The following is a 21228-nucleotide window of genomic DNA, read 5'->3' as shown; positions in this document are numbered from 1 at the left end:
GGAGTTTTCTGAGCATTTAGCGTGTTTTATTATACCTTCAACATATACCCCCTTGATATCTCCATGGATAATCCCAAATTATGTACCTCTGACAATATACTTCGCTTTTTACTGAATGATAATCGAAAATTGAAACAAAATAGGACACAGTCACAACACTCATGCCTTACGCGCCAGCCGCGGTACTCGAAGGCGGATATGCATCAGTAACATAATAGTTCCCCAAATTGCAGCAGATAGGAAGGTAAGACGGAGTGAAAAGGCGTATGAATTGATCACTGGAAGTTGGTTAGTAAAATCTACAGAGATGAAAGGCGAGGAACAAACCTTGCAACCGATGCTCAGGGTCTAGATCTACAATTGCACGAATCGACTTGCGAACAAGACCAATAATGTGATCCTTTGCCTCGCCAGTGACATTATGCTCAAGTTGATAGATGAGGACATTTTGGAAAACCCAACTACTGACACTAACTCCCATCACGGAACCTAGATTCCGCGCCAGACCAAGAGTTGTTGTAGCGACTGCCTGGTCTTCCTGATCACTCGTGGCGAGTACTGAGACCATCAATGAAGGAAACGCAAACCCTTGTCCAAGACTGGACAAAGAAACACAGATCATGGCAAGGGCTTGTGGAGTGTTGACGCCCATTGACGCGGCAGCACATCCACCCAGAAGCATGAAGACGCCACCAATGATGATAGTGGGCTTCATGCGCTTTGACCAGGTGATAAGGAACCCGGTCCCGACACTAGATATGGTAACGGCGATTGATGCAGCCACAAGTCGCAAGCCCGAGTCAGTGGGGCTAGCTAACTTCACAGCTTGAAAATATAAAGGAGCATTGAACATCATGGTGTTGACCGACATTGCCCCGAAAAAGTTACCGAAAATGATACTAGCACGAGGGTCCTGTTTGAGCAAGTCAACTGGTAGCACAGCTCGTGGCACGTGTTGCTCATATCGTACAAGCACAATAGACAAGATGATTGACGCAACTAATGATCCAATGACCAACGGATGTTTCCAGGGGAATACATTTCCTCCTAAATTCAAACCCAGGATCAAAGAAGTGACTGCTAGGACCAGGATCAGAGAGCCAGTCAGGTCAATACTTTTAATGAGTTGCAACACTGTCATACGCTCCGAGCCGATCCGTTTCACACCCAGGCCTGATGGGACGGTAAAGATGGCGGTGATGAGATAGACGAATATAAAAGGTAGCTGAATGAGGAAAGCACCCCGCCAGCCAATTTTATCACAGAGAAACCCTCCGAATGCGAGTCCCAAACAACTGCCGGTGCCATAAGACATGTTTATATATGATTGATAGACACCGCGATATTCGATGCGCACTAGATCACTAGAGATAATCATTCCCATGGAGAAAACACCTCCAGCACCGAGTCCACAGACAGCCCGAGCAGCGATGAAACTACCAATACTTTGGGCCAGACCACACCAAGCGGTCGTGAAGAAGAAGACGACGATTGAAAAGAGATACACAGGTTTACGGCCAAATGTATCAGAAATGCGACCGAAAAGAGGCAAGAATGCAGTTGAAGTCAGAAGAAATGCAGTAGACAGCCACGATGCAGCGTTTGAGGTATGGAAATAAGAAGTAATGACCGGATGGCTGGAGGCCATGAGAGTGGAATCGAAGAAGCCAATAGCATAGCCCATCATGACACCAGCGAAAATCAGCCAGAACCGAGTGGGCGTTACATCTATGAATCTCCCAACATAGCTGTCTTCTTCGCTCGATGTGCTGCACGCATCATCGTCTTGTGCATGATTGTTCCTTTTTGCAGAGCTGGCTGACGGGAGCCTTTCAAGGTCCGGTTCAATATCCAAATCTTGAGATATTGAGCCTAAGACAGCAATTGTAACATCTTCGTCGACATTATGTGTTTTATTCACGATACTGCTATATCGCGTGCTTAAGTAGTCATTTTGCAGTAGCCGAGTTGACTCAGAGGCATGAGAATCCCGACCTGTCCCTTCTGCGTTGCTCATATTGGAAGAACAGTATTATGTGAAGATTTTAAATGCAGAAGAATAGTTAGTGAGGAGTATAACTATTCTTAACTGACCTTGAAAAGGTGCAGACTGATCAATCAAATGAGAAGTTGAAAGGAAAAAAGGAAATGAAAAAAAGAGAAAAAAATGCGGGGAAATAAGTGTGACTGATAGGCTAAAATTCAAAATATCATCCCCGAGAATCAATCAGTTATTTCTCCTACAGCCAAGTTCCTTGCATATTAAAATCGGACGAATGGGTTAATGTAGGACGTACAACGTTCCATTGTTGCAAGCATTGACCTTGACCAGTTCCCGATCTTAAGCCGATCACGATAAGCGGGCGAGGGTGACAAATCCATCCCCAACCATATCTCCTTTTCACTCCGTACATAACACTCTATAAACAGCAGCCATGCGTCCACCTCTTCGGATTGCCATTTTAGAGTGCGATACTCCGCTTCCCAAAATTGACAGCCAGTACAATGGCTACTGGGGAGTCTTCAAGACACTTCTGGAAGCAAGCGCCGAAGCCTTGGGTCAACCTGACCGACTAGATCCAGATACAGGTCTGGATATTACCAAGTGGGATGTCGTAACTCGCCAGGAATATCCAAACATGGAAGATGTCGATGCCGTACTTCTAACTGGGTCGAGTTCGTGTTTCTACCTACAGCTACACAGCATCAACTAATTGAACGTAACAGAACACGATTCATATGAAGATGTCCCATGGATCAATCGTCTAGTTGAATTCACCCAAAAAGTACTTGACCAAGACAGAGTCCGTCTAATTGGAATATGTTTCGGACATCAAATCGTAGGCCGCGCACTTGGGGCCAGGGTCGGAAAAAGCGATCAAGGCTGGGAAATTGCCGTGTGTGACATGGATTTAACGGAGGAAGGAAAGAAGTTATTTGGATTGGAGAAGATCGTAAGCTGACTACCACCGCTCCATTATGGACAGAACCAAATATTGACTGTAAACAGCGCATCCAACAAATGCATCAAGACATTGTTCAGACTTGTCCGCCAAATATCGTTCTTTTGGGTTCTTCTCCTCGCTGTGCTGTTCAGGGTCTGTATTCTCCAGGTCATTTTGTCACTGTGCAAGGCCATCCTGAATTTACAGGCGAAATTGAGACAGAGATTATTGGAACTCGGGCAAAGGCCGGCATTTTCAGCGAGACTCAGACGCAAGATGCTTTGAGCAGAGCTGGCAATGCGCATGATGGTGTTGCTATTGGGTCGACATTCTTGAAGTTCCTCCTAGAAGATTAGATGAGAGACTAACAGGAGTATTATGGTTAGAATGAGTTACATAGACAGAATTTGCCGTGGATTTTATTGATATGCTCATAGCATGTCACCTAGGCACTTTCCCATTCCAAGATTATTCCTTCTAATTGCTTTCTTTTCCATTTCAAGTGGACCCTTTCAGTTTTACAACCATTCCCACTACCTTCTTGCAATTTGGTATCTCTAGATCTCGAAGTCCGTGTTTCCGTTTAAAACATGATCTAGTAACCCCGATTTTTGTTGTGAGTTCCCTGGCATAATACTAATGCCATTAAACTTAATGAACGCAATTGACTAAATCCTTTACTTCAAGAGCGCTTGGTTAGCAAGCTCAACATGAATCTGGATTGGTTAATTCCTATCCCTTATCTGAGATTTCTAGAAAAATGGCATCTTGCATATCAATCCTGTTTTCATTCTAGGGATTCGTATTCATTTTATCTGCATTCACGGCCTTCTCATTAAATCTTCCATACCTACCTTGGTAGATATAAACCCCAATCACCCTTCTCCTCCCGAGTTCCTTCTTTCTCACCGAATTAAGCAATATATTAATTCTTTATTAGGTCGGTAAGACCATAATAATATCGTCAAGCTCATTCCCCTGTCGACGCAGGTTAATCCGTGACTATGAGCGCGAAGTTCGTGTGGAGACTCAGATTCAATTCCAAATCTGTATATGAGTCTAGACCTAAAACCTTTTAACGGCTTGGACGAACGGGCAAATGATAGAAATATATCTTCCACCATCTATGAGGCTTATTGACATGGATGCAGACCTCAGGACCTATCTGAGTATGCCTTGGCTGATTGAAAATTAACGTATGAAAACCTTGCATTAGGTGAATAATGATAAAGATTCATTGGTAAATCTAATAATAATAGGGCAAGCCCGGCAAGATGCCTCAAACAGCAAGGTAAAGGTATCGAAAAAGCAATTAGGCTAAAAAGCCCGCCAAACCCCTCCCCAAAGATGCAAGTCGTTATCCGTTGAGAAGTGCTCCAGGCACTTCATTTCCATAAGTGATATAAAAAACGCCACCAAACCTGCCGATCCTTGTTCATCCCGCTGCACTTTATGGCAAAACACATTTTCCATGTCCCAAATGCCCCTATGCTCCATACACTAACGCTATCGCAATGCAAGTAGATCGCTGCAAACAAAAATTAAGAGTCGACCATTAGGCTCGTCGAGACTGAGAAAATCGGCTGCTGCGACGAGGGCCCTTCATGAAATCGTGCTGTTCGATACCAGAGTCACTAGGTGTAACATCTGATCGTGCCTTTTCAGCATCTGCTTTCATCTGGGGGTGTCGATCAGTCAATGTTATATTTCAGTGTTGAGTAAAGAGAGGAGATCTCACTCGCAGTTTGAGGGAGACGACCTCGTTTTGATCGTCTCGGAAGGAAATGCCGACGCCCATGGTGAGATTTGTAATCGGACGCTTCATTGGGCGACCTCGGCGAGAAGTGGCCTGTGGATCCTCAGAATCATCGTCACTGTCGTCTGCGGAACGCTTGCTCCCAGTGCTATAAGGAGATGAGGATCGAGAGATCTGAAGACTAGGCTTCAAATTGGAATGATGGGCCAACTTTTTCTCCGATGAGTCATTCTTGTCGTCGAGCAAAGCTGCAAATGCACGGTCGATGTCCCCACGGCATTTCTGGAGCATGTTGATTATGGTTTTTCGGTCGTATCGGCCTCCAAGTCCGTCTTGGATGGACTGAATGTCCCATGGGGGAAAGACTTCAATGGCCAGGTTGTCATTATTGGTGCTGAAAGATTCAAGTGATGTGTCGTTTGTGGAGAAAGAGGTAGATGTATGGGCGGGTGAAGAGGCGGAGGAGGAAATGGAAGAGGGATAGTCGCTGTCTTGGCCGGGTGAAGTGTCCTCCACCTCCTTTCCAATGACGTCTTTTGAAAAGCTGGTAGGTTGTTGGAATGTGGTCAAGAGACCATTGTGGCAGGCATATAGGGCCCGCACCGACGAATAGTGCTTGAAGTCCTATTGAATGAGTCAGATGTGAACGAAGGTATGAAAGAAGAGGAAGAGGGGGGAGAGATGCAAAAAAAAACTTACATGAAAAGCGACATGTACGACATGCTTATGATCGTCAGGAGAGGCATTGACGTCACGAAATGTTTGGATACCAGTTGAAGTGTAAACATTGATGTCGACTTGATATGACTGGCAAAAAGCCTGCAAGTGCTCTGAACTTCCCCATTCACCATTTTTCCGAGTCAGGGCAACCATGTCGTTGAAGCGGCGTTCTTTGTCTGCTTCGGTCGGAGCCGATACATCGGCCGAACGCGTGGCATATGTCGAGGCAGCGGCTCTTTTTGGACGACGACGCTCACCACCCTGAGCAACGACGAATTGCATAAAATAATTCCTGTTGCTTGCAATGTGATCCGCTAGACGCTGGCGGATGGTGTCGCCGTGATTGAAATCACCATAGAGTTGGTCGGAGAGGGAATAGTAGAGGCAATTACCTATGTAGCGCGTTAGAATTAAAGTAATTTAAGCTTAAATAGCTTTACTCTGATATTTCAAAGTAAAGTGAAGTTGACTTACCATCGCCCTCTGTCGGTAAAGCAAAAAGATCACGTTCCCTCAGACATGGAATATCCTCACAATTGACACTTTTGGCAGGCATTGAATTACTCGACCGTTGTAGCTGTGGAGAATCAATTGTGCGGGGGAGAGAATGATGTTGTTTTAGTTGAATCGTGGAGTCGTGGATCTGTTGTTGGTGACCCGTAAGTATGGGCACAATTCTGCCACCGTGTGTAGTATGGGACATTGTGAAATTAGCCCTGCTCCGATTGAGCTAATCATTTATAGATGGAATTAAGAGAGGAACAAAAGTGATTTCTCAAAATCGAAAGGTGGTTTATTGAAGTAGAAGTAAAGAAGTAAAGAAGTAAAGAAGAGAATATAGTAGAGTAAAGGATGAAAATGGAAGAGAAAGTGGAAATTCAGGCAAAACCCAGATTTCAGTGCCGAGTCTAATAGGGCGGTCAGTCATCTACACCTTGTGATTGGATGAAACTATAAAAGTACCACTGTACATTGACGTCGACGACAGCTAAACTAAACCTATTCAAACATTTTACTCAATTGTACCTTCGTGAATACTAAACTATCCCATTTTAGTCCTTTATCTAAACTCGGTTTCACTTCTACTCAACCTCAAAAGTAAGACTGAAGTGAGACTGGCTTCATTTGTGATTCCTTCTTTCTAGGGATGGGGTGGAGCGGCACGGGACTTTACGGAGAAAGGGGGTCTTATTGCTTTGAAAAATCTCTTCAATTGAATGATTTCAGATCTGACATATCACCAGCAGGAGAAAAAATGAGTATTTGATAGATTTGATGCCATTGACCTTAACAGAAGACTATTATTTGTTTCATCCCCTCTTGGAGAAATGAAGTAAGATCCGATAAATTACGTCGTCGGGTACTCCATACGGTGTATTTTGAGTGGTTAGATGGTAAGTAATCTGATTCGTTCGTTATCACACCGCCCCATATCCCAGCTTGAAATATCATACGATAAGATACACTCCAAGTATAAGATAAGATAAGATAAGATAAGATAATGAATAACTCTTCGTGTACCGGTGTACCTAGGGCCGGCGCCTAGGAGAGCAAGTGTGGGTCGTAGACCCCCTCGTTCGCAGTGATATATGTCTGACGACTTGCTCTTAATATATTCAGACTATTCCTAACACTGGTATATTTCCAGAAAGCGAAGAGACCTGTGCAAAAACTCCTCTGAATATGCCTAACATTGTTGTTCTGGGGTAAAATCTCTTGACCCCGCATGATAAGTAAATGCAGAGCTAACGCAGTCACAGTGCTGGCGTCTCTGGCTTGACAACTGCTTTACAGTTATCCAAAGACCCGGCTTACAAGATCACAGTGCTCTCTAAGCACATGCCTGGTGACTATGACATAGAATATGCATCTCCATGGGCTGGTGCCAACTATATGCCGTACGACCTATTTGGATCATGAGTCGGAATGAACGAATAAGCTGATCCGAGTATAGGTTTGGAAAGGCTGGAAGCGATCATCAGGCCTGGGAAGCCGCTACCTGGCCGACACTGAAGGAGCTGACAGAAAACCACCCCGAGGCTGGTATACACTTCCAAGACGCGGTAATCTATAGCCGGAAGAAAGACCAGGAATCGGCGACTGGGCAGTGGTCCTCAGAGTTGGTACAGCCTGACCCGTGGTATAAAGATGTTGTACCCGATGTATGCTTGGTCCCCTGATAAGTACTGATATTGTAGAATCAATAAACTGACAAGGAACTGATAGTTCAAATCTTTGCCGGAAAGTGACCTCGGACCAGAGATTGATAGTGGCCAGAAATTTACATCGGTGTGCATCAACACGGCTGTGTACCTACCATGGCTCGTGGGCCAGTGTACAAAGGCAGGCGTTGTTTTCAAGAGAGCTGTGTTGAGTCATATCAGAGAAGCAGCCTACTTACATCACTCCAGCAACAAGGCTGATGTGGTCGTGAACTGTACTGGACTGGCGTCCAAAAAGTTGGGCGGAGTCCTGGATGAAGCGCTCCTCCCTGCCAGAGCTCAGATCGTTATTGTCCGCAACGATCCCGGTGCCATGTACGTCATCTCTGGAACAGACGATGGCGAGGATGAGGTCACGTACATGATGACGCGTGCTGTGGGAGGTGGCACCGTCCTAGGGGGATGCTATCAGAAGAATAACTGGGAATCACAGGTTGACCCCAACCTTGCGGTCCGTATTATGAAGCGTGCAATTGCACTTTGCCCGCAACTCGTCAAAGAGGGACAGGGTATTGAGGGTCTTGATATTATTCGCCATGGTGTTGGGTTGCGGCCTGTGCGAGAGGGTGGTCCTCGTGTTGAGAAGGATCTGGTTGATGGTGTGGCTATTGTTCACAACTATGGTCATGGAGGTTTTGGCTACCAGGCTTCTTTTGGTTGTGCAGATACTGCGGTGTCTTTGGTCAAGGAGGTCTTGAGTAAGACTCGGGCTAAGCTTTGAGCAGTGTCATTGTAGTGAGCAAGTCACAGATCTAGTCACTCCATCTTATTCATGGATCTAGTATCTTGAACGTCAATGCGAATCTCCCTGTAAATAAACCTGGGAAGCGTTGAATGTAGTTGCCACTAGACTTGTGAACACTTGGAACCCAAATATACTCTATCTAGATTTGAGGGCCGCGTAAGAGGGTAGTTGATGATGTTACGAAACCACCACGGAGTTCGAAGAAGAGCAAGGCAACTTCCAGATCCTGAAAGCCTTAACCTATAAATTTCACGACTCTCTCTAATTCGAAATACCTGCAGCTAAAAACGTAAACAGTTGATCCTTTTAGAGAATGTTTCTAAATGACAAGCAAGTCACGTGGATCAACATGCTGATTCAGCTACTAGGCTTGGCAGACCCGCCGGTTGCGACAGCCACAACTACCTCCGGCGCTGTTTGGTTCTCCCAACGTATTGTAACCCCCCTGATCAACCTCTATCAATTGTGAAAAGCGCTGGCCACTATATGCCCTTGTCTGTCTGTAGAATTTAGCTCCCGGTGAGTTCCTCCAGATCTACCCCACTTCATCCGATTTCGCTACTTCCTCCCCCGGATATCGATTTCGAGCTCATAGCGTCGTGCAGTGCCGTCGAAAATAATCTTTCCGCCTAGAGCTTTGATGCTAATCAACCACTAGTAACTCACAACCCATCTGTCTGAAACTTCCAGGCTCAGACTACCCACTTTCAACCACGAAGCTGTTTGACCTCTACAACTTCAACATGGACTTCTCGAACATCTTGTATGCACTACCTGTTGCGCGTGGAGCTAGGAAATAACCATTAGCTGACAATCGCTCGCAGTCGTCTCGTTAACATCGTGGTGGGTGTGTTGATGGTGCTGGGTGGTATCAGCCAGTTCTTCCCAGCCAGCCTCAGCTCCGTCATCGTTGGAGCGTACGTGATCGTCTTCGGTCTCGGTAAGTATTGCAAGAAACAGAAGTCGTGGTACCCAACTAATGTGATGATGTAGTTGTCGCTGGCCTCGAGTTCCTGCCCAACATACCCGACTATGCTTACCGCTACGCATCCTTCCTCTTCTCTTTCCTCGGCCGTGGTGTCTGTAGGTTATCACCAGCTCTCCTTCGAGTAATCGTAACTAACCCTTCATCTAGTCTACATCTTCGTCGGCTGCCTCCTGCTGCACGATAACGTGCTGCGCATCATTGCCGGCTCGCTTGTTGGCTTCATCGGCGTTGGCTTCGCCGTTCTCGAGTTCATCCCGTCCATCGAGCCTCCCTCAAACATGCGCGAGTCTGACCAGGGCTGGGGCTCTGAGCAGGTCTAATTTCAGACTTGGCAAGATGGCACTTTTCTCAGTGACTGATATGGGGACAGTGAGCATGTTGCGCTGTCTATACTATTCAAGAATGATAATACGTGTGATTCAATGACTTGATTCTCTATCGCAATGCGATTGACGATCTTCTATGTGACTTGACAAGGTCTTCCTTCAGTTTGTCTTCAATTTTCGGACTATACAAGGATCTTATCTTGCTTTTGTGATTTCTGGCTATTCTTTCTTTTTGATACCTGTGGATGATGATATTTGAAGAAGGTTATACTTGTGTACTATACGTCAGGATTTTTTTCCATCTAGGCTAATAGCACTTTGAAGCACTATGTAGGTAGCTGTATGAGTGCTTTTTTCTTAGCTTCCAACCTCTCCTTACTCTAAAAAGGCCAGTTAGCTCAGGCAGTAACTGGGAACTGACTTGATAGGTCTCTACACTAGATGGACAGAGCATATTTCTCACCTCTGAGCTAGGAATGTGATTTTCAATGTAACATACCAGGCAAACACTAAAAGGAGCTTTGACAAATCGGCCTTCCTAGATACACACCTGGGTAGAGAATACACCATGTCATACGCCGTACTCACCGAGTCTCCAAACCTAGGTGTCCTCTACCCTTGGCATCATCTTCGATAGCTCTCTAATCTTTGCAACCCTGGAATCAGTATTTCTTTTTTTTTTTTTTTTTTTTTGGTTTTTACAGATGTCAAGATAGGCCTCGGGGTGAACTATCTCAATTCCGACTTCAACGACTTCTCAGCCTCAAGCTCATTCCTTTTTCCCATTAGTTGAAAAGCTTTCCACTTTAAGGCATTGATTGATCTTATCATTAGCTCTCATAGCTCAAAGCTTAGCCTTCAGGCATTAACCTAGTTAAGTTAGGTTGGTTAGCGTGTACTTTACGTATCCAACTCTCTGCAAAAACTGGCTATCAGTTTGAAATGGAAAAATACAGTTAGGTCAGATTTCAGTGGATCATTTCCTAAGCGAGTTAACGCTCTGTACATATGTGTCAATAAAAGAACATCTGAAAACGGTACGGATGGATCCCGTTTGGGCCGAGAACCAACGAGATATGACTAATTACTGCTGACAATCGCAATCCACCAATTAAAAACAATGTAAAGATGCTTCACGCATTGGCCCACTTTATGTCGACGGAATCCCACTTATTCCCGTTTATTCCCACTTCCTTTACGCTGGTTTTTGCCTCTTAAAAACTCTCATCTCATCAATCAGTCAGATTAGATTTTAGTGGAACCTGGTAGATATAGGGTTAGTTAATAGCATTCCCATCGATTAATCATGAACAGAAAATACCAAAAATCAAGTACAAAAAGTAGGGGGCTAAGGAAAAGAACAGATCAAAGAGATTAGATGAGATAGCGTCGGGAATGCGATTAGAGGATAGATTGATACCGTCGATCCCCCTTAGATCGATAAAGCCAAAAACTCCCCATGATCCCTTTTTTCCTTCCCTTTCCTTCTCTTTATCCTTCTATCTTGTCAACATCACACCACCCTTGTCCATCTCACACCACCTATTCCCAATTACTCCGTAATCTCCCCCCACATCGTCTTATTGGTCTCGTCTCCTTTCCTTCCTATCTTTTTCCTTCCCATCTTATTCCATTTTCTCAACTCGGCACCGATCATCATCCTGCATAACTAGCCCTTGGGATCAATCTCCCCATACCTGTTCCTCGGCTAACAAACCGAAACGTGCCAAGTTTACAGTTTCAGTGTCAGCTGTCCAAGTACCTCAATCACCTGACAGGCCTGGAACTCTTGCTACGATCGATCTTCTCTGCCTTCTTTAATAGAGTTGCGCACTTTCCAATCCCTGTCCGCTTGCCCCTCCTTTTTTGCAAACATTCTCTCCTGCACACCTGCATCTGCCGGCCCCTACACACATCAGCTTGACCGACATTTTCCATTTCCTGTGTGTGATACGGTGAATTCCGCTTCCGACTGCGGTGCGACATAACCCTCACTTCCACCCATAATTGACTTTTTTCTTTCTCGCTTCCGCTGCTTCGTTCCTGAGTCCCTCCGCTATCGGGTTCTATTTTGCGTCCTCCTTGTTTCGAGATCGAGATCAAGATCAAGATCACGACCACGCGTAGGAAAATAAAAAACAACACGGCCGACCTCCGGCGACGAGGTGGTTATGCTAGCATCCATCACAATGGAAATGGTGCGCTCTTTCCCCCAGAACTCCAGTGCTTCGATACGCCAACCTTCAGCGGAGGATCTAGACGCTGCCCAGCAGCTGATTTCGTCTTCGCAGGCGGGTCGCGAACATTCAACAGATCATTCTGGTGATTATGCACCGATCAAGGCATCACAAAGCCCTGTATCAAGGTATGGTACCTTGCCTGATGGTGGGTATCAACTCCTACGTCGCGATAAGACGTCTCCCAAGACGACTCAAAAAGATGCACCCTTCCTGGGACATTCGTGCAGGTGAGTTCATTTACTCGAAATCGTTTTTGGATTGGTAAATATTGACAATATCTTTCCTTTCCCCCAGTAATTGCGGCACAAAAAATACACCTCTTTGGCGTAGGTCTCCAACTGGTGCGATGATCTGCAACGCTTGTGGACTTTATCTGAAGGCTCGCAACGTCGCCCGTCCTACAAAACGAACTCGTGCACACCAAAGTACCAGTGCTCCTGACAAGGCGGCGGCCACTCCTTCTCCCCATGATTACAAGAAAGTGACAACGGGTGGCGGTGGTTGTGGAGGGTCTTGTCCGGGTAATGGAAGTTGCAATGGTACTGGCGGTGCTGAGGGGTGTGATGGCTGTCCGGCGTACAACAACCGCATCTTTAAGCCTGCCCTGGCTCCTCACCCCCCTTCGTGGAGTAGTCGCACTTCTCCGGTTGAAAATGACACAGCTCTTCCCACAGAGCCTGAGGCACCGAGTAAACCTACAACTGATGCAAATGGCACGCTGGTCGCATGCCAGAATTGCGGCACGACTGTCACTCCTCTCTGGCGACGTGATGAGCACGGTCATCCCATTTGCAATGCTTGTGGCCTTTATTATAAGCTTCACGGCTGCTATCGTCCGACAAACATGAAAAAGTCTATCATAAAGCGTCGCAAACGTGTTGTTCCAGCGCTTCGCGACCATTCCCCGACAGCCACTACCCATTCGTCCAACGGTTCGTCCGTCTCCCCCGAGACATCTCCTGCCGCGCTTGCCTACCATGACGATCACCAACGCTACATGAGCAATGAGCCAGCGGATCCTGATCATTCGATGCCTGGTTGGGGTTTGCACGAGGAAGCACCACGACTTGCATTCGCCCCTCCTCCAGTTGATTTCACCGACTTCTACACCACCCCTGCTCCTGCGCACCACCACCCGTTTCCGAAACTGCTGGAACCGGAAAGATTGGCCCACTCGCCAGTTTCTCAGCATGGACGGAGATCGGTGTCTCCAAATTCTCTTGGCCTTCCTAAGAAAAGAACCCTCGCTGAGACTACGGCAGAAGGCATGCCCACCCCAAACAGCTTGGAATCCGAATCCAATCACCTTCCGCCTATCATGTCCTCGCTCAATCATACACCTCCGGGCCGTTTGAGCTCGATCTCCTCCATCTTGAATCAGACAGATAACCGTGGCTTGAATCAAGCCGACGGCCGTGCCAACTTCCAGGGACACCAACCATCTTATGCCTCTCCTCTTTCTACAACCACTCAATCGCAGGCGCTTCCAGGCATAATGATTCATTCTTATGCTGATACCGCAGCAGAACGACGTGCCAAGCTGCAACGTGAAGCCGAGCAAATGCGGGAAGCACTTCGCGCCAAGGAGCGTGAACTGGCCGAAATCAACCTCTAGACTTTGTTATCGTCAAAAACTAAGTTCTCTACGACATTATGAGTTTCAAAATATTCGGGTTCAAGGGAGAAAGGGATTCCCTCGGTATGAACCCCGGCGCAAATAAATGCAACATCATTTGCGTAAGATACCACTTCCTTTGTTGGGACATCCTGGGTCCCTCAGTGTGATATTATCATTCTTTCCTACCAAAATAGTTGAGGATGAATGTACGACAATTGAAAGTTTTATAGTCTCCCCTCTATGATTAGCTTGATATAGCGAATGGAGATTTTCATTACTGAACCTTGAAGCCTCACTAACCGCTATCACTCCGATTAGTACCCATACATTGTAAAAGCATGTGGCCGCCCAGGAGAAATGGAATGAAATTTTGGCTGATATTATATTTGAATGAACGACAGAGCATGAATCAAATGGCCACCCAGAAGAGCCCAAGATAAAGTGCTGAGAAAAGGTATGTCATCGCAATGCAATCGTAAAGTAGGAGGAGGTATGGAATTAAAAATCCATCAAAGGACTTTCATAGGAAGGTTGGAACAAGTGGAAATGGAACAGAAAAGAAAAAGAACACGGAAGATATCAAGGCTCATCGACCAACTGCCGCTCACTAGCAGTATCCTCCTGCTTAGCCTCCTTAACAACAGTCATCTCAGTAGTAACTTCAATGCCACCAAGAGAACTATGGCTAGAATTGCCCTCGCCATGCTTAACATTAATAGAATACATATCATACTCCTGCTTGCACTGACTTTGATAAAGCTGACTAGCAAGCCTCTGCGAACACGCAGTAGTAAACCCAGCCGGCCGCTTAGTGCTCGCATAATTGTAACCATTAGTAGAAAGCATCTTGGGGAAGATCGCACTGATAACAGGTCTCAGGAACGGAAGACAAGCGCAGATGATAGCAACATTGCATTCAGCCGCTGTCCAATACGCCGCCGAGACATTGACGTAAGATGTATCGGCCGTATCGCCTACTTCCCGTAGACTGGAAAGTCGGAGGATACTCATCACGACGACGAGGGCGCCTATGGCAAACACTCCCATCAGCGCAAATTTCTGCATGCGCGGGAGTTGTAGTTTCGAGAGGAGTGGCATTGGTAGCAAGAGGAGGACGACGTCTGTAGCGATATTTATCGACGCGTTGAAGAACCAGACGGCTTCGAAACTCAGGCAGTGGCCATGTAGATCTTGGTTCCAGAACTTTGCTACGGGCACGCAGTTTAGGAAGCCGCTTACGAAGGCCCAGGTTCCGTAGGCTGCTACTATGCCCATTGCTATTCGGCAGGTTAGGCGGAAGCGGAAACCTGGGAATATGCGGAGGTATTGGAGTAGGATGGAGAATTTCGTGAATATTAGGCTGGCGTTGTAGATTGGGATTGCGGCCCAGAGAAACTGGGGATTGATCAACTTAGTCAGGTGTGAATTCGATGTTGGGAGGGCATGATTGAAGCACCTTTAGTTGTTGGTGTAAAATATGTTTTGGAAGGAGCCATGAGTGCTTTCCCATTCCGTAATGTAATTCTATTTGAATGTTAGTCTCAATTGAAACTCTGTATTGGTGGAGGACTTACGGGCAGCGACGAGTCCCAGGTATATAAGCGACAGTATCTATAAAACGAAGTTAGTTTTTGATTCTTCTTCATTCCATGGTTGTCAGGACTTACCATTGCGCCGACAATTGTCCAGTCTTCACGACCGGTGAGTTTCAACAATCCTACTCGTGCATATAATCGCACGGACACAGTGAGTGCAGACAATGAGGTCAAAACGGCCGTCACAACCAAGGCACGTTGGCCATGAGCATAGCCATCAGCACTCCGAGTCACCAATCCAAATAGAACATCCATTCTGGCTCAAACGAACGAAGTTATAATAAAGGAGTGTCGTAGAGGCAAGCTGTGCTACCCTCTGTTCAAGCGATAGCTTACCGCATTAATGTCAAAGAAGGTCTGAGTCTGAGTCTGAGTCTGGACTTGAAGAAAAGCAACGAACGCCTAGCACAATCGAAACAAAAAAACGTGCATTTAGTCCCCGATCTAATCGGAACGCAACTTTGAACCCGTTTGAAACTGCGGTCTGTCCGAAGTAGAAGAGCCGAATCTCAGATTTTGTGTTCATGCAGGAGCATCACGCGAATGCAGGGTTATCACACGAAAAGCCGCTGATTTTTCGATGATCTGCCTCTGGCTTGAATAGTCCGATAGCGGCACAAGTAGTGATATCCACCAAAAATGCATTTCTGGGCCTTTGTCACATCACTTTCATATCTTTCTACTTTCTGATACTCGTATGGAGCTGATTCTAATGGAACGGCTTAAATCCACATTTAAAGTGGCCCGTTCCTCACACTTCCGTCAGCCATGATGGATCACCTTGACTCAGGAACCTGGCTTTATAAGGTACACTGGATCGAAGATACGAGTCTATATGAATGACTCGTTCATCTGATATGAGCTGTCTTCTTTACCGCTTCCCTTGACGCCACTCGTGGACGCCGTGAACTTCATTTTATACTGACCCACTGTTCGGGATACCCGCATTCTGAGTGGTTTTTTGATCTGCTGCATTACTATGCTTCCGAGGTCGGTTACGGGACAATCGATGCCTCATATGCATGTTGCTTGCATCCGAGCACGTAGGACTCCACAAGCCATATGTACGGCGTAAGTAGTATCAGTATGGAACTTCAAGGTTCCGGATGTCAAGTTTAGATGATTTGTAACTTCGCCGATCACTTCCCCTGAAGAAGAAGTAACATTCGTCAATCTATCCACTAGTTTCTCCGCCATCGCTTATTACTATCGAGTGCTAATCCAAAAGAAGACAGGCGACAGTGATCAACATATAAAGGCCTGATCATGTCAGCAAAGATCCCCACAAACTCCACCAACACTTACCAAAACATTCCACCGATCTGTCCTGTTCGTAGTCACTCCTCCCGCTCTTACCAAATACTAATGCAATGCTCACATTGCATACATCTCTTTCGGGATTAATCGGACATATATACGATCGATGTCATCAACTTAGAACCTTGGAAAAGGATCGGCGAAGCTAAGGGAAGTGCCGGGTTGACTATCTACTCACTTTTTACTCAATCTCATTCTACTCCGTAAAAAGGACCAGGTCACCGATAAGATTGTGTAGCGTTTGTTACTTCGTATTAATACGATCAGCTTGATATTTGTAATTCTTCCTTCACCAATAGAATGTTTGCTTTGTGAGCCTCTTCATCTCTGCTAGAGATCGCGTTTCTTGCGTATTAATCCAGCCCGAAACTTTTCATCCTTTTGCCCCTCGTCATCATTGTCATAGTTACCAGGTCTAGGTGGGCTTGGTGCCCACGGAGAGGAGCAATGATAAGATCTTCCATTGTCACTAGTAAATATTGACGAGTATTAGCGAATCTGAATATCGGTACAAATGCCGTCGCCTTAGTCAATAATGCGAAAATACAAAATGTCTTCCACGATGATTTCAAGATCAGACTTTCTCGTTATTCCTATAGACGAATGTATTTATCAATGAGAAGTTTCAGGATGAAATCCATATTGGCAGTGCAAAGTGCATCCAGACGTTGGTGAAGGCCCTCCATCTCTTTGTTGAGGACCTCCACGCGGATAATGGTTCTTCGCGTGATTGTGAAGGATATCAAGGCAGCAATTCATAATGCGATGATCGAGGAGACCAGTCATGACACGACTCTTTATCTCTTCCTTCTGTGAAATTATCAGCTTATGAATAATAGATATCATAAGTACTTTAACTGATGATTCAACTTCTAATGAAAGCTAGAGAAGACTGATGCATGTAACCTTGCTATATAGGCTCCTTTTGGTCCCATACTGAGGGGATATTGTCAGAACGATGGTTGACTAGTCTTACTGTTCGTGCATATGCAACTAGATTAAGGTGCGTTATGATTCGAGTTATAAGTGTGTTATTCAATCTTGTCCTCGCTGTAACTAAATAGAAAAAACTCACTAGATTCACTTCATGTCGCTGGACCAACTGCACCGGACCATTCTCATTGGTCGTGTGCCCCACTTTGGTCTGGTGGTATCGACAGATATATCTCAAGATAACTAACTCCATATGAGATTCTTTCGAGTATAAAGAGGTTTTTCATGTAAAATATCCAAAAAAAAAAAAAAAAAAAAAAAAAATCTATTTGTAATTCTATTCATGTGTCACATAAGCACTGTGCATGCTTGAAAATTGCTGTACCGAGATGAAAAACAATGAAGTAATACTGAGATAAAAGTGAAAGTGAAGTCAACCTGGGAATATGCTTCCTCTTCGAAAACGTAAGAGTAAAGCGAAAATCCCTCGGGCTTCTTCCCAAAATAAATGCTATGATCGATCACAAAACATGTTCTTTTTCTTCCTCCTTGGGAATACGCACCCAGATTATAGTCACCAACGCTGCAGTGAGTTGAGCTCCCAAGGCAAACCACCAAATAGCACGCAGTCCCTCTAGTCCAATTTCTCCATCAGCACCCCGATTAACCCTTGTGCCAATGGCATCGGCAACACTGGTCATGATAGCTGAGGAGAGATTCTGGTTTGTGACTAGTAGACTACCAGCCGAGCCTTGCATGGACCGCGCAACATTACTCGTGATGAAAATGCTTGCTGCGGCAAAAGCCAAGTCAGGGCCGAATGTGACAAGCGCAACGCCTGGGAAAGAGAGTTTCCAGTACATAGTACTAGCCGTCTGTGGAAGGAAAAATGCCGGTCCAAGAGTAAAGGCGAACATTGACACAACATAAATATAGTGGCCGGGAACAATGTGGAGAATGCGGCTGACGATGAATGTGGCGAATAATCCGACCACAGCATTAGGGATATGGTAAAGTGCCACATCTATCGGTGAGGCGTGCTGGATTCGAAGCCAGAATTGGATGGCGTAGAACTGCCACGCTCCAAAGAATGAACCAAAGCCGAGGAAATAGGCGACCATCAACGGCGTAAATCCAGGTGTTTTCCACAGTCGATTGGGGATAAGAGGTCGAACAGCGACTCGCTCGACAAAGAATAGTGCACCCAGGAGAATCAATCCAATTATAATTAATACGTAAGTATAGGGAGACCACGAGGCGATAGGTCCCTGGGTGAGACCGAAAAGTAAACAAACACACCCGCCGGCAGCGCAAGCACCACCAATGAAGTCGAACTGACGCAGACTCGGAGCATCGGCGCCTGCAACATCTGCGACTGGTCGCAGAGATGGAATACTGAACCAAGCTCCAAGGCAGCAGATGGCGCAAATTATAGCGTTTGATCCGAAGATCCAAGCAAGATGGTCATGGAGACCACCGCCTTGGAGACAGCCAAGTGAAAAGCCCAACGGAGCACAGGCAGCCATCGCGCTGAAAACCCGGTTCTTCCTAAGCCCTGGGGAATAGACCCGTCCCAGGATGCTCATGGATCCAGAGACTAACACTCCAATTGCAAGGCCCTGCATGGCACGCATGACGAAGAAAAGAACATATCGAGACGGGTGTAGAGAGAAAGCTCCGATGATATTCCAGACAGTCAGCCATGCAAAGGCGCCTACCATGAGGCTTTTTGGAGGCACGAGATCTGAAAGAGACCCAGATATAACAACGGATAGACCATTTGCGGTATTAAATGCACCCACAATCCATGGCAGCTGAGTGTTCGAAATACCCAGCGCATTTTTCAGCTGTTCTTGTGGAGCAAGCATGTCTCCCAAGAGGAAGGAAAAGAGCATAAGGCCAGTGGAACAAACTATTACTAGGATAATTTCTGCTGTGAAACTTCCGATCTCCGGGGGTACACCTTGCTTCGATCGGATCGGCAAAGCTGCTTCATCGGCTTCATCCTGAGGTCGGGATACCGAAATCCTCCGGTTGGTCAGCCGATGGTCCAAAGAGTCAAGTTCAAGACCTTCGTGTTTCTGAGAAATATCGGTGATAGTTTGAGAAATATTCTTCGGGTATTGCTTATCGCTAGCAATAATATTGCCCAGTAGAGGATCGGGAGTTTGGGCACCGGTCGCTGGAGTCGAGTACGTTCTTGAATAAGAGAATGAAGACCGACCAGATACTGGTAGAGAGTCTGCAGCTTGCATCATCTCTGCCATGGTAGTACTGGAAATCACATCATTTTGGGTGTGTGGATGTGGAGGGGTTTGTGGGGGCCCATCGATACCCTCCGAATACGATCCAACTGGCATCGTGAACGAGAACGTGGATAGTACCACAAGTCTAAACGCTGATATAATGATATAAGGACCAAGGATACAGGAGAGTCAACAGACAGGTTACAAAAGGATCAGTAAAAGATTTTATCTGGGCAGTGGCGACATAAAATGTTAAGTAATAATCTAAGACGAGTGGAGTTAGTAAAACACATAGGACCCACCTCCCGTTTATCACGAATTAAGCTGAATGCAGATAAGAATCGGATCCATAGTGAGAACCGAGCATACTTGAATCGGTCTGTTCAATCAATTTTAAGGGATTGGTGCGTGATATCAGATTGGAATCACTACATCGCGTAAGAAACTTGAGCAGGGAATATGGTGCCACTTCAATATCACCAAGTACGTAGTAGAACATGATCATTTCCCCGCAATAAAAAAAGGGCAATCCCGAAGACCAGCGGTTTAAGAACCCTTATCTCGCAACTTATTGTGCACCATCCAGATTTTTGACTTGACCACAAAGAACAACATCTTCCCCAAATGGATACCACTTCACATTTTTCAACCGTGCTGCAGAAATTGCATTTCCTTGTCCATCAAAGCGCCGAGCCGGTGATACAACTACACCACCTTGGCCCAACCAGGTAGGAGCAATAGTGATGATAACACTATCAATCAAGGACATATATGACGGTGCAAGAAGAGAGTTGATAACCTGCCCACCACCCTCGATCATAACACTCCTCAGACCGTTTGACCGAAGAGTACGAAGCAGATCATTCCACTCGATCTGATGATGACCAGCATCTGAAATTTGCATCTCAACTGGAATGAACCGCCCGCCATATTTATCCAACAAGGCTATCTTCTCCGCTGGTGGCTCTTGGAGAGCCGTCACTATCCATGGTGCCAGGCCACGTCCCTGCCTGCAGAGCTGGAATAACTTGCTTTCGTCAGAGAAATCCCAGCGAGATGATGGATCAATAACTATCGGGCGAGGTTGGCCATCTAGGCCCTCGCTGCCGTAGCCTCCAACGCCGGCGATACGACAATTGAGGCCTGGGTCGTCGGCTACGGCCGTTCCAGCACCAATCAGGATGCTATCATGGCGGGATCGCAGATAATGAGTCATGGCCTTTGACTGTGGTCCGGAAAGCACTGTTCTTGCACCAGGGGACAAGGCTAGAGAGCTATCAAGGCTTGTCGCAAATGTGAGTGTGGTAAATGGCATATCGGGCTGAGACGTTGAGTCATCCGGTGGTAAATGAGGTTCTAGGAATTCTCTATCCGATTGTGGAAACTCCATTGCATCTCGTGTACTTAATGACATGATGAAGTACCTAGCTAGTGAGGACCCTGGTTTGTTTGTAGGAAGGAGAAGTCTTGCACAGTGTGGGGTGGATATACATTGCTAGAAGGTACAAAAGTCTGTTGACACCTCCCGTGTCTTGGCGTGCCTTGATCGCATACAAACACCCACTTTTAACCCTTTT

At 46.0% G+C, this 21228-nt stretch overlaps 9 protein-coding genes across 9 annotated transcripts; 4 read left to right on the top strand and 5 right to left on the bottom strand.

Moving 5' to 3' along the window:
• Nucleotides 1-159: 159 nt before the first annotated feature.
• N7495_005327 (putative MFS multidrug transporter) lies at nucleotides 160-2017 on the bottom strand (the record flags this gene model as incomplete). The annotated part of the gene is made up of 2 exons (XM_057207978.1): nucleotides 160-278; nucleotides 328-2017. The coding sequence occupies 2 exons, from the start codon at nucleotides 2015-2017 to the stop codon at nucleotides 160-162; spliced, it is 1809 nt and encodes a 602-aa protein (XP_057061752.1).
• A 418-nt stretch (nucleotides 2018-2435) lies between these two features.
• On the top strand, nucleotides 2436-3301 carry N7495_005326 (type 1 glutamine amidotransferase; the record flags this gene model as incomplete). The annotated part of the gene is made up of 3 exons (XM_057207977.1): nucleotides 2436-2676; nucleotides 2728-2954; nucleotides 3011-3301. The coding sequence occupies 3 exons, from the start codon at nucleotides 2436-2438 to the stop codon at nucleotides 3299-3301; spliced, it is 759 nt and encodes a 252-aa protein (XP_057061751.1).
• Nucleotides 3302-4500: 1199 nt separating this feature from the next.
• N7495_005325 (OTU domain-containing protein) lies at nucleotides 4501-6124 on the bottom strand (the record flags this gene model as incomplete). The annotated part of the gene is made up of 4 exons (XM_057207976.1): nucleotides 4501-4623; nucleotides 4684-5325; nucleotides 5401-5813; nucleotides 5896-6124. The coding sequence occupies 4 exons, from the start codon at nucleotides 6122-6124 to the stop codon at nucleotides 4501-4503; spliced, it is 1407 nt and encodes a 468-aa protein (XP_057061750.1).
• Nucleotides 6125-7104: 980 nt separating this feature from the next.
• Nucleotides 7105-8364, top strand: N7495_005324 (FAD-dependent oxidoreductase; the record flags this gene model as incomplete). The annotated part of the gene is made up of 4 exons (XM_057207975.1): nucleotides 7105-7127; nucleotides 7182-7319; nucleotides 7376-7583; nucleotides 7648-8364. 4 exons carry the CDS (start codon nucleotides 7105-7107, stop codon nucleotides 8362-8364), a joined length of 1086 nt encoding a protein of 361 aa, XP_057061749.1.
• Nucleotides 8365-9243: 879 nt separating this feature from the next.
• N7495_005323 (TVP15 family protein) lies at nucleotides 9244-9696 on the top strand (the record flags this gene model as incomplete). The annotated part of the gene is made up of 3 exons (XM_057207974.1): nucleotides 9244-9328; nucleotides 9382-9471; nucleotides 9524-9696. The coding sequence occupies 3 exons, from the start codon at nucleotides 9244-9246 to the stop codon at nucleotides 9694-9696; spliced, it is 348 nt and encodes a 115-aa protein (XP_057061748.1).
• A 2177-nt stretch (nucleotides 9697-11873) lies between these two features.
• Nucleotides 11874-13557, top strand: sreA (siderophore transcription factor SreA; the record flags this gene model as incomplete). The annotated part of the gene is made up of 2 exons (XM_057207973.1): nucleotides 11874-12169; nucleotides 12237-13557. The coding sequence occupies 2 exons, from the start codon at nucleotides 11874-11876 to the stop codon at nucleotides 13555-13557; spliced, it is 1617 nt and encodes a 538-aa protein (XP_057061747.1).
• A 582-nt stretch (nucleotides 13558-14139) lies between these two features.
• On the bottom strand, nucleotides 14140-15410 carry N7495_005321 (PTH11-like integral membrane protein; the record flags this gene model as incomplete). The annotated part of the gene is made up of 4 exons (XM_057207972.1): nucleotides 14140-14955; nucleotides 15017-15084; nucleotides 15135-15171; nucleotides 15228-15410. The coding sequence occupies 4 exons, from the start codon at nucleotides 15408-15410 to the stop codon at nucleotides 14140-14142; spliced, it is 1104 nt and encodes a 367-aa protein (XP_057061746.1).
• A 2516-nt stretch (nucleotides 15411-17926) lies between these two features.
• Nucleotides 17927-19765, bottom strand: N7495_005320 (uncharacterized protein; the record flags this gene model as incomplete). The annotated part of the gene is made up of 1 exon (XM_057207971.1): nucleotides 17927-19765. The coding sequence occupies one exon, from the start codon at nucleotides 19763-19765 to the stop codon at nucleotides 17927-17929; it is 1839 nt and encodes a 612-aa protein (XP_057061745.1).
• A 454-nt stretch (nucleotides 19766-20219) lies between these two features.
• N7495_005319 (RibD family protein) lies at nucleotides 20220-21065 on the bottom strand (the record flags this gene model as incomplete). The annotated part of the gene is made up of 1 exon (XM_057207970.1): nucleotides 20220-21065. The coding sequence occupies one exon, from the start codon at nucleotides 21063-21065 to the stop codon at nucleotides 20220-20222; it is 846 nt and encodes a 281-aa protein (XP_057061744.1).
• Nucleotides 21066-21228: the final 163 nt, after the last annotated feature.

The sequence above is a fragment of the Penicillium taxi genome (genome assembly GCF_028828555.1).
Source record: "Penicillium taxi strain IBT 34144 chromosome Unknown utg000004l_segment0_segment0, whole genome shotgun sequence".
Classification (NCBI taxonomy): Eukaryota; Fungi; Ascomycota; class Eurotiomycetes; order Eurotiales; family Aspergillaceae; genus Penicillium; species Penicillium taxi.
This window is presented reverse-complemented; position numbering and strand designations above follow the sequence as displayed.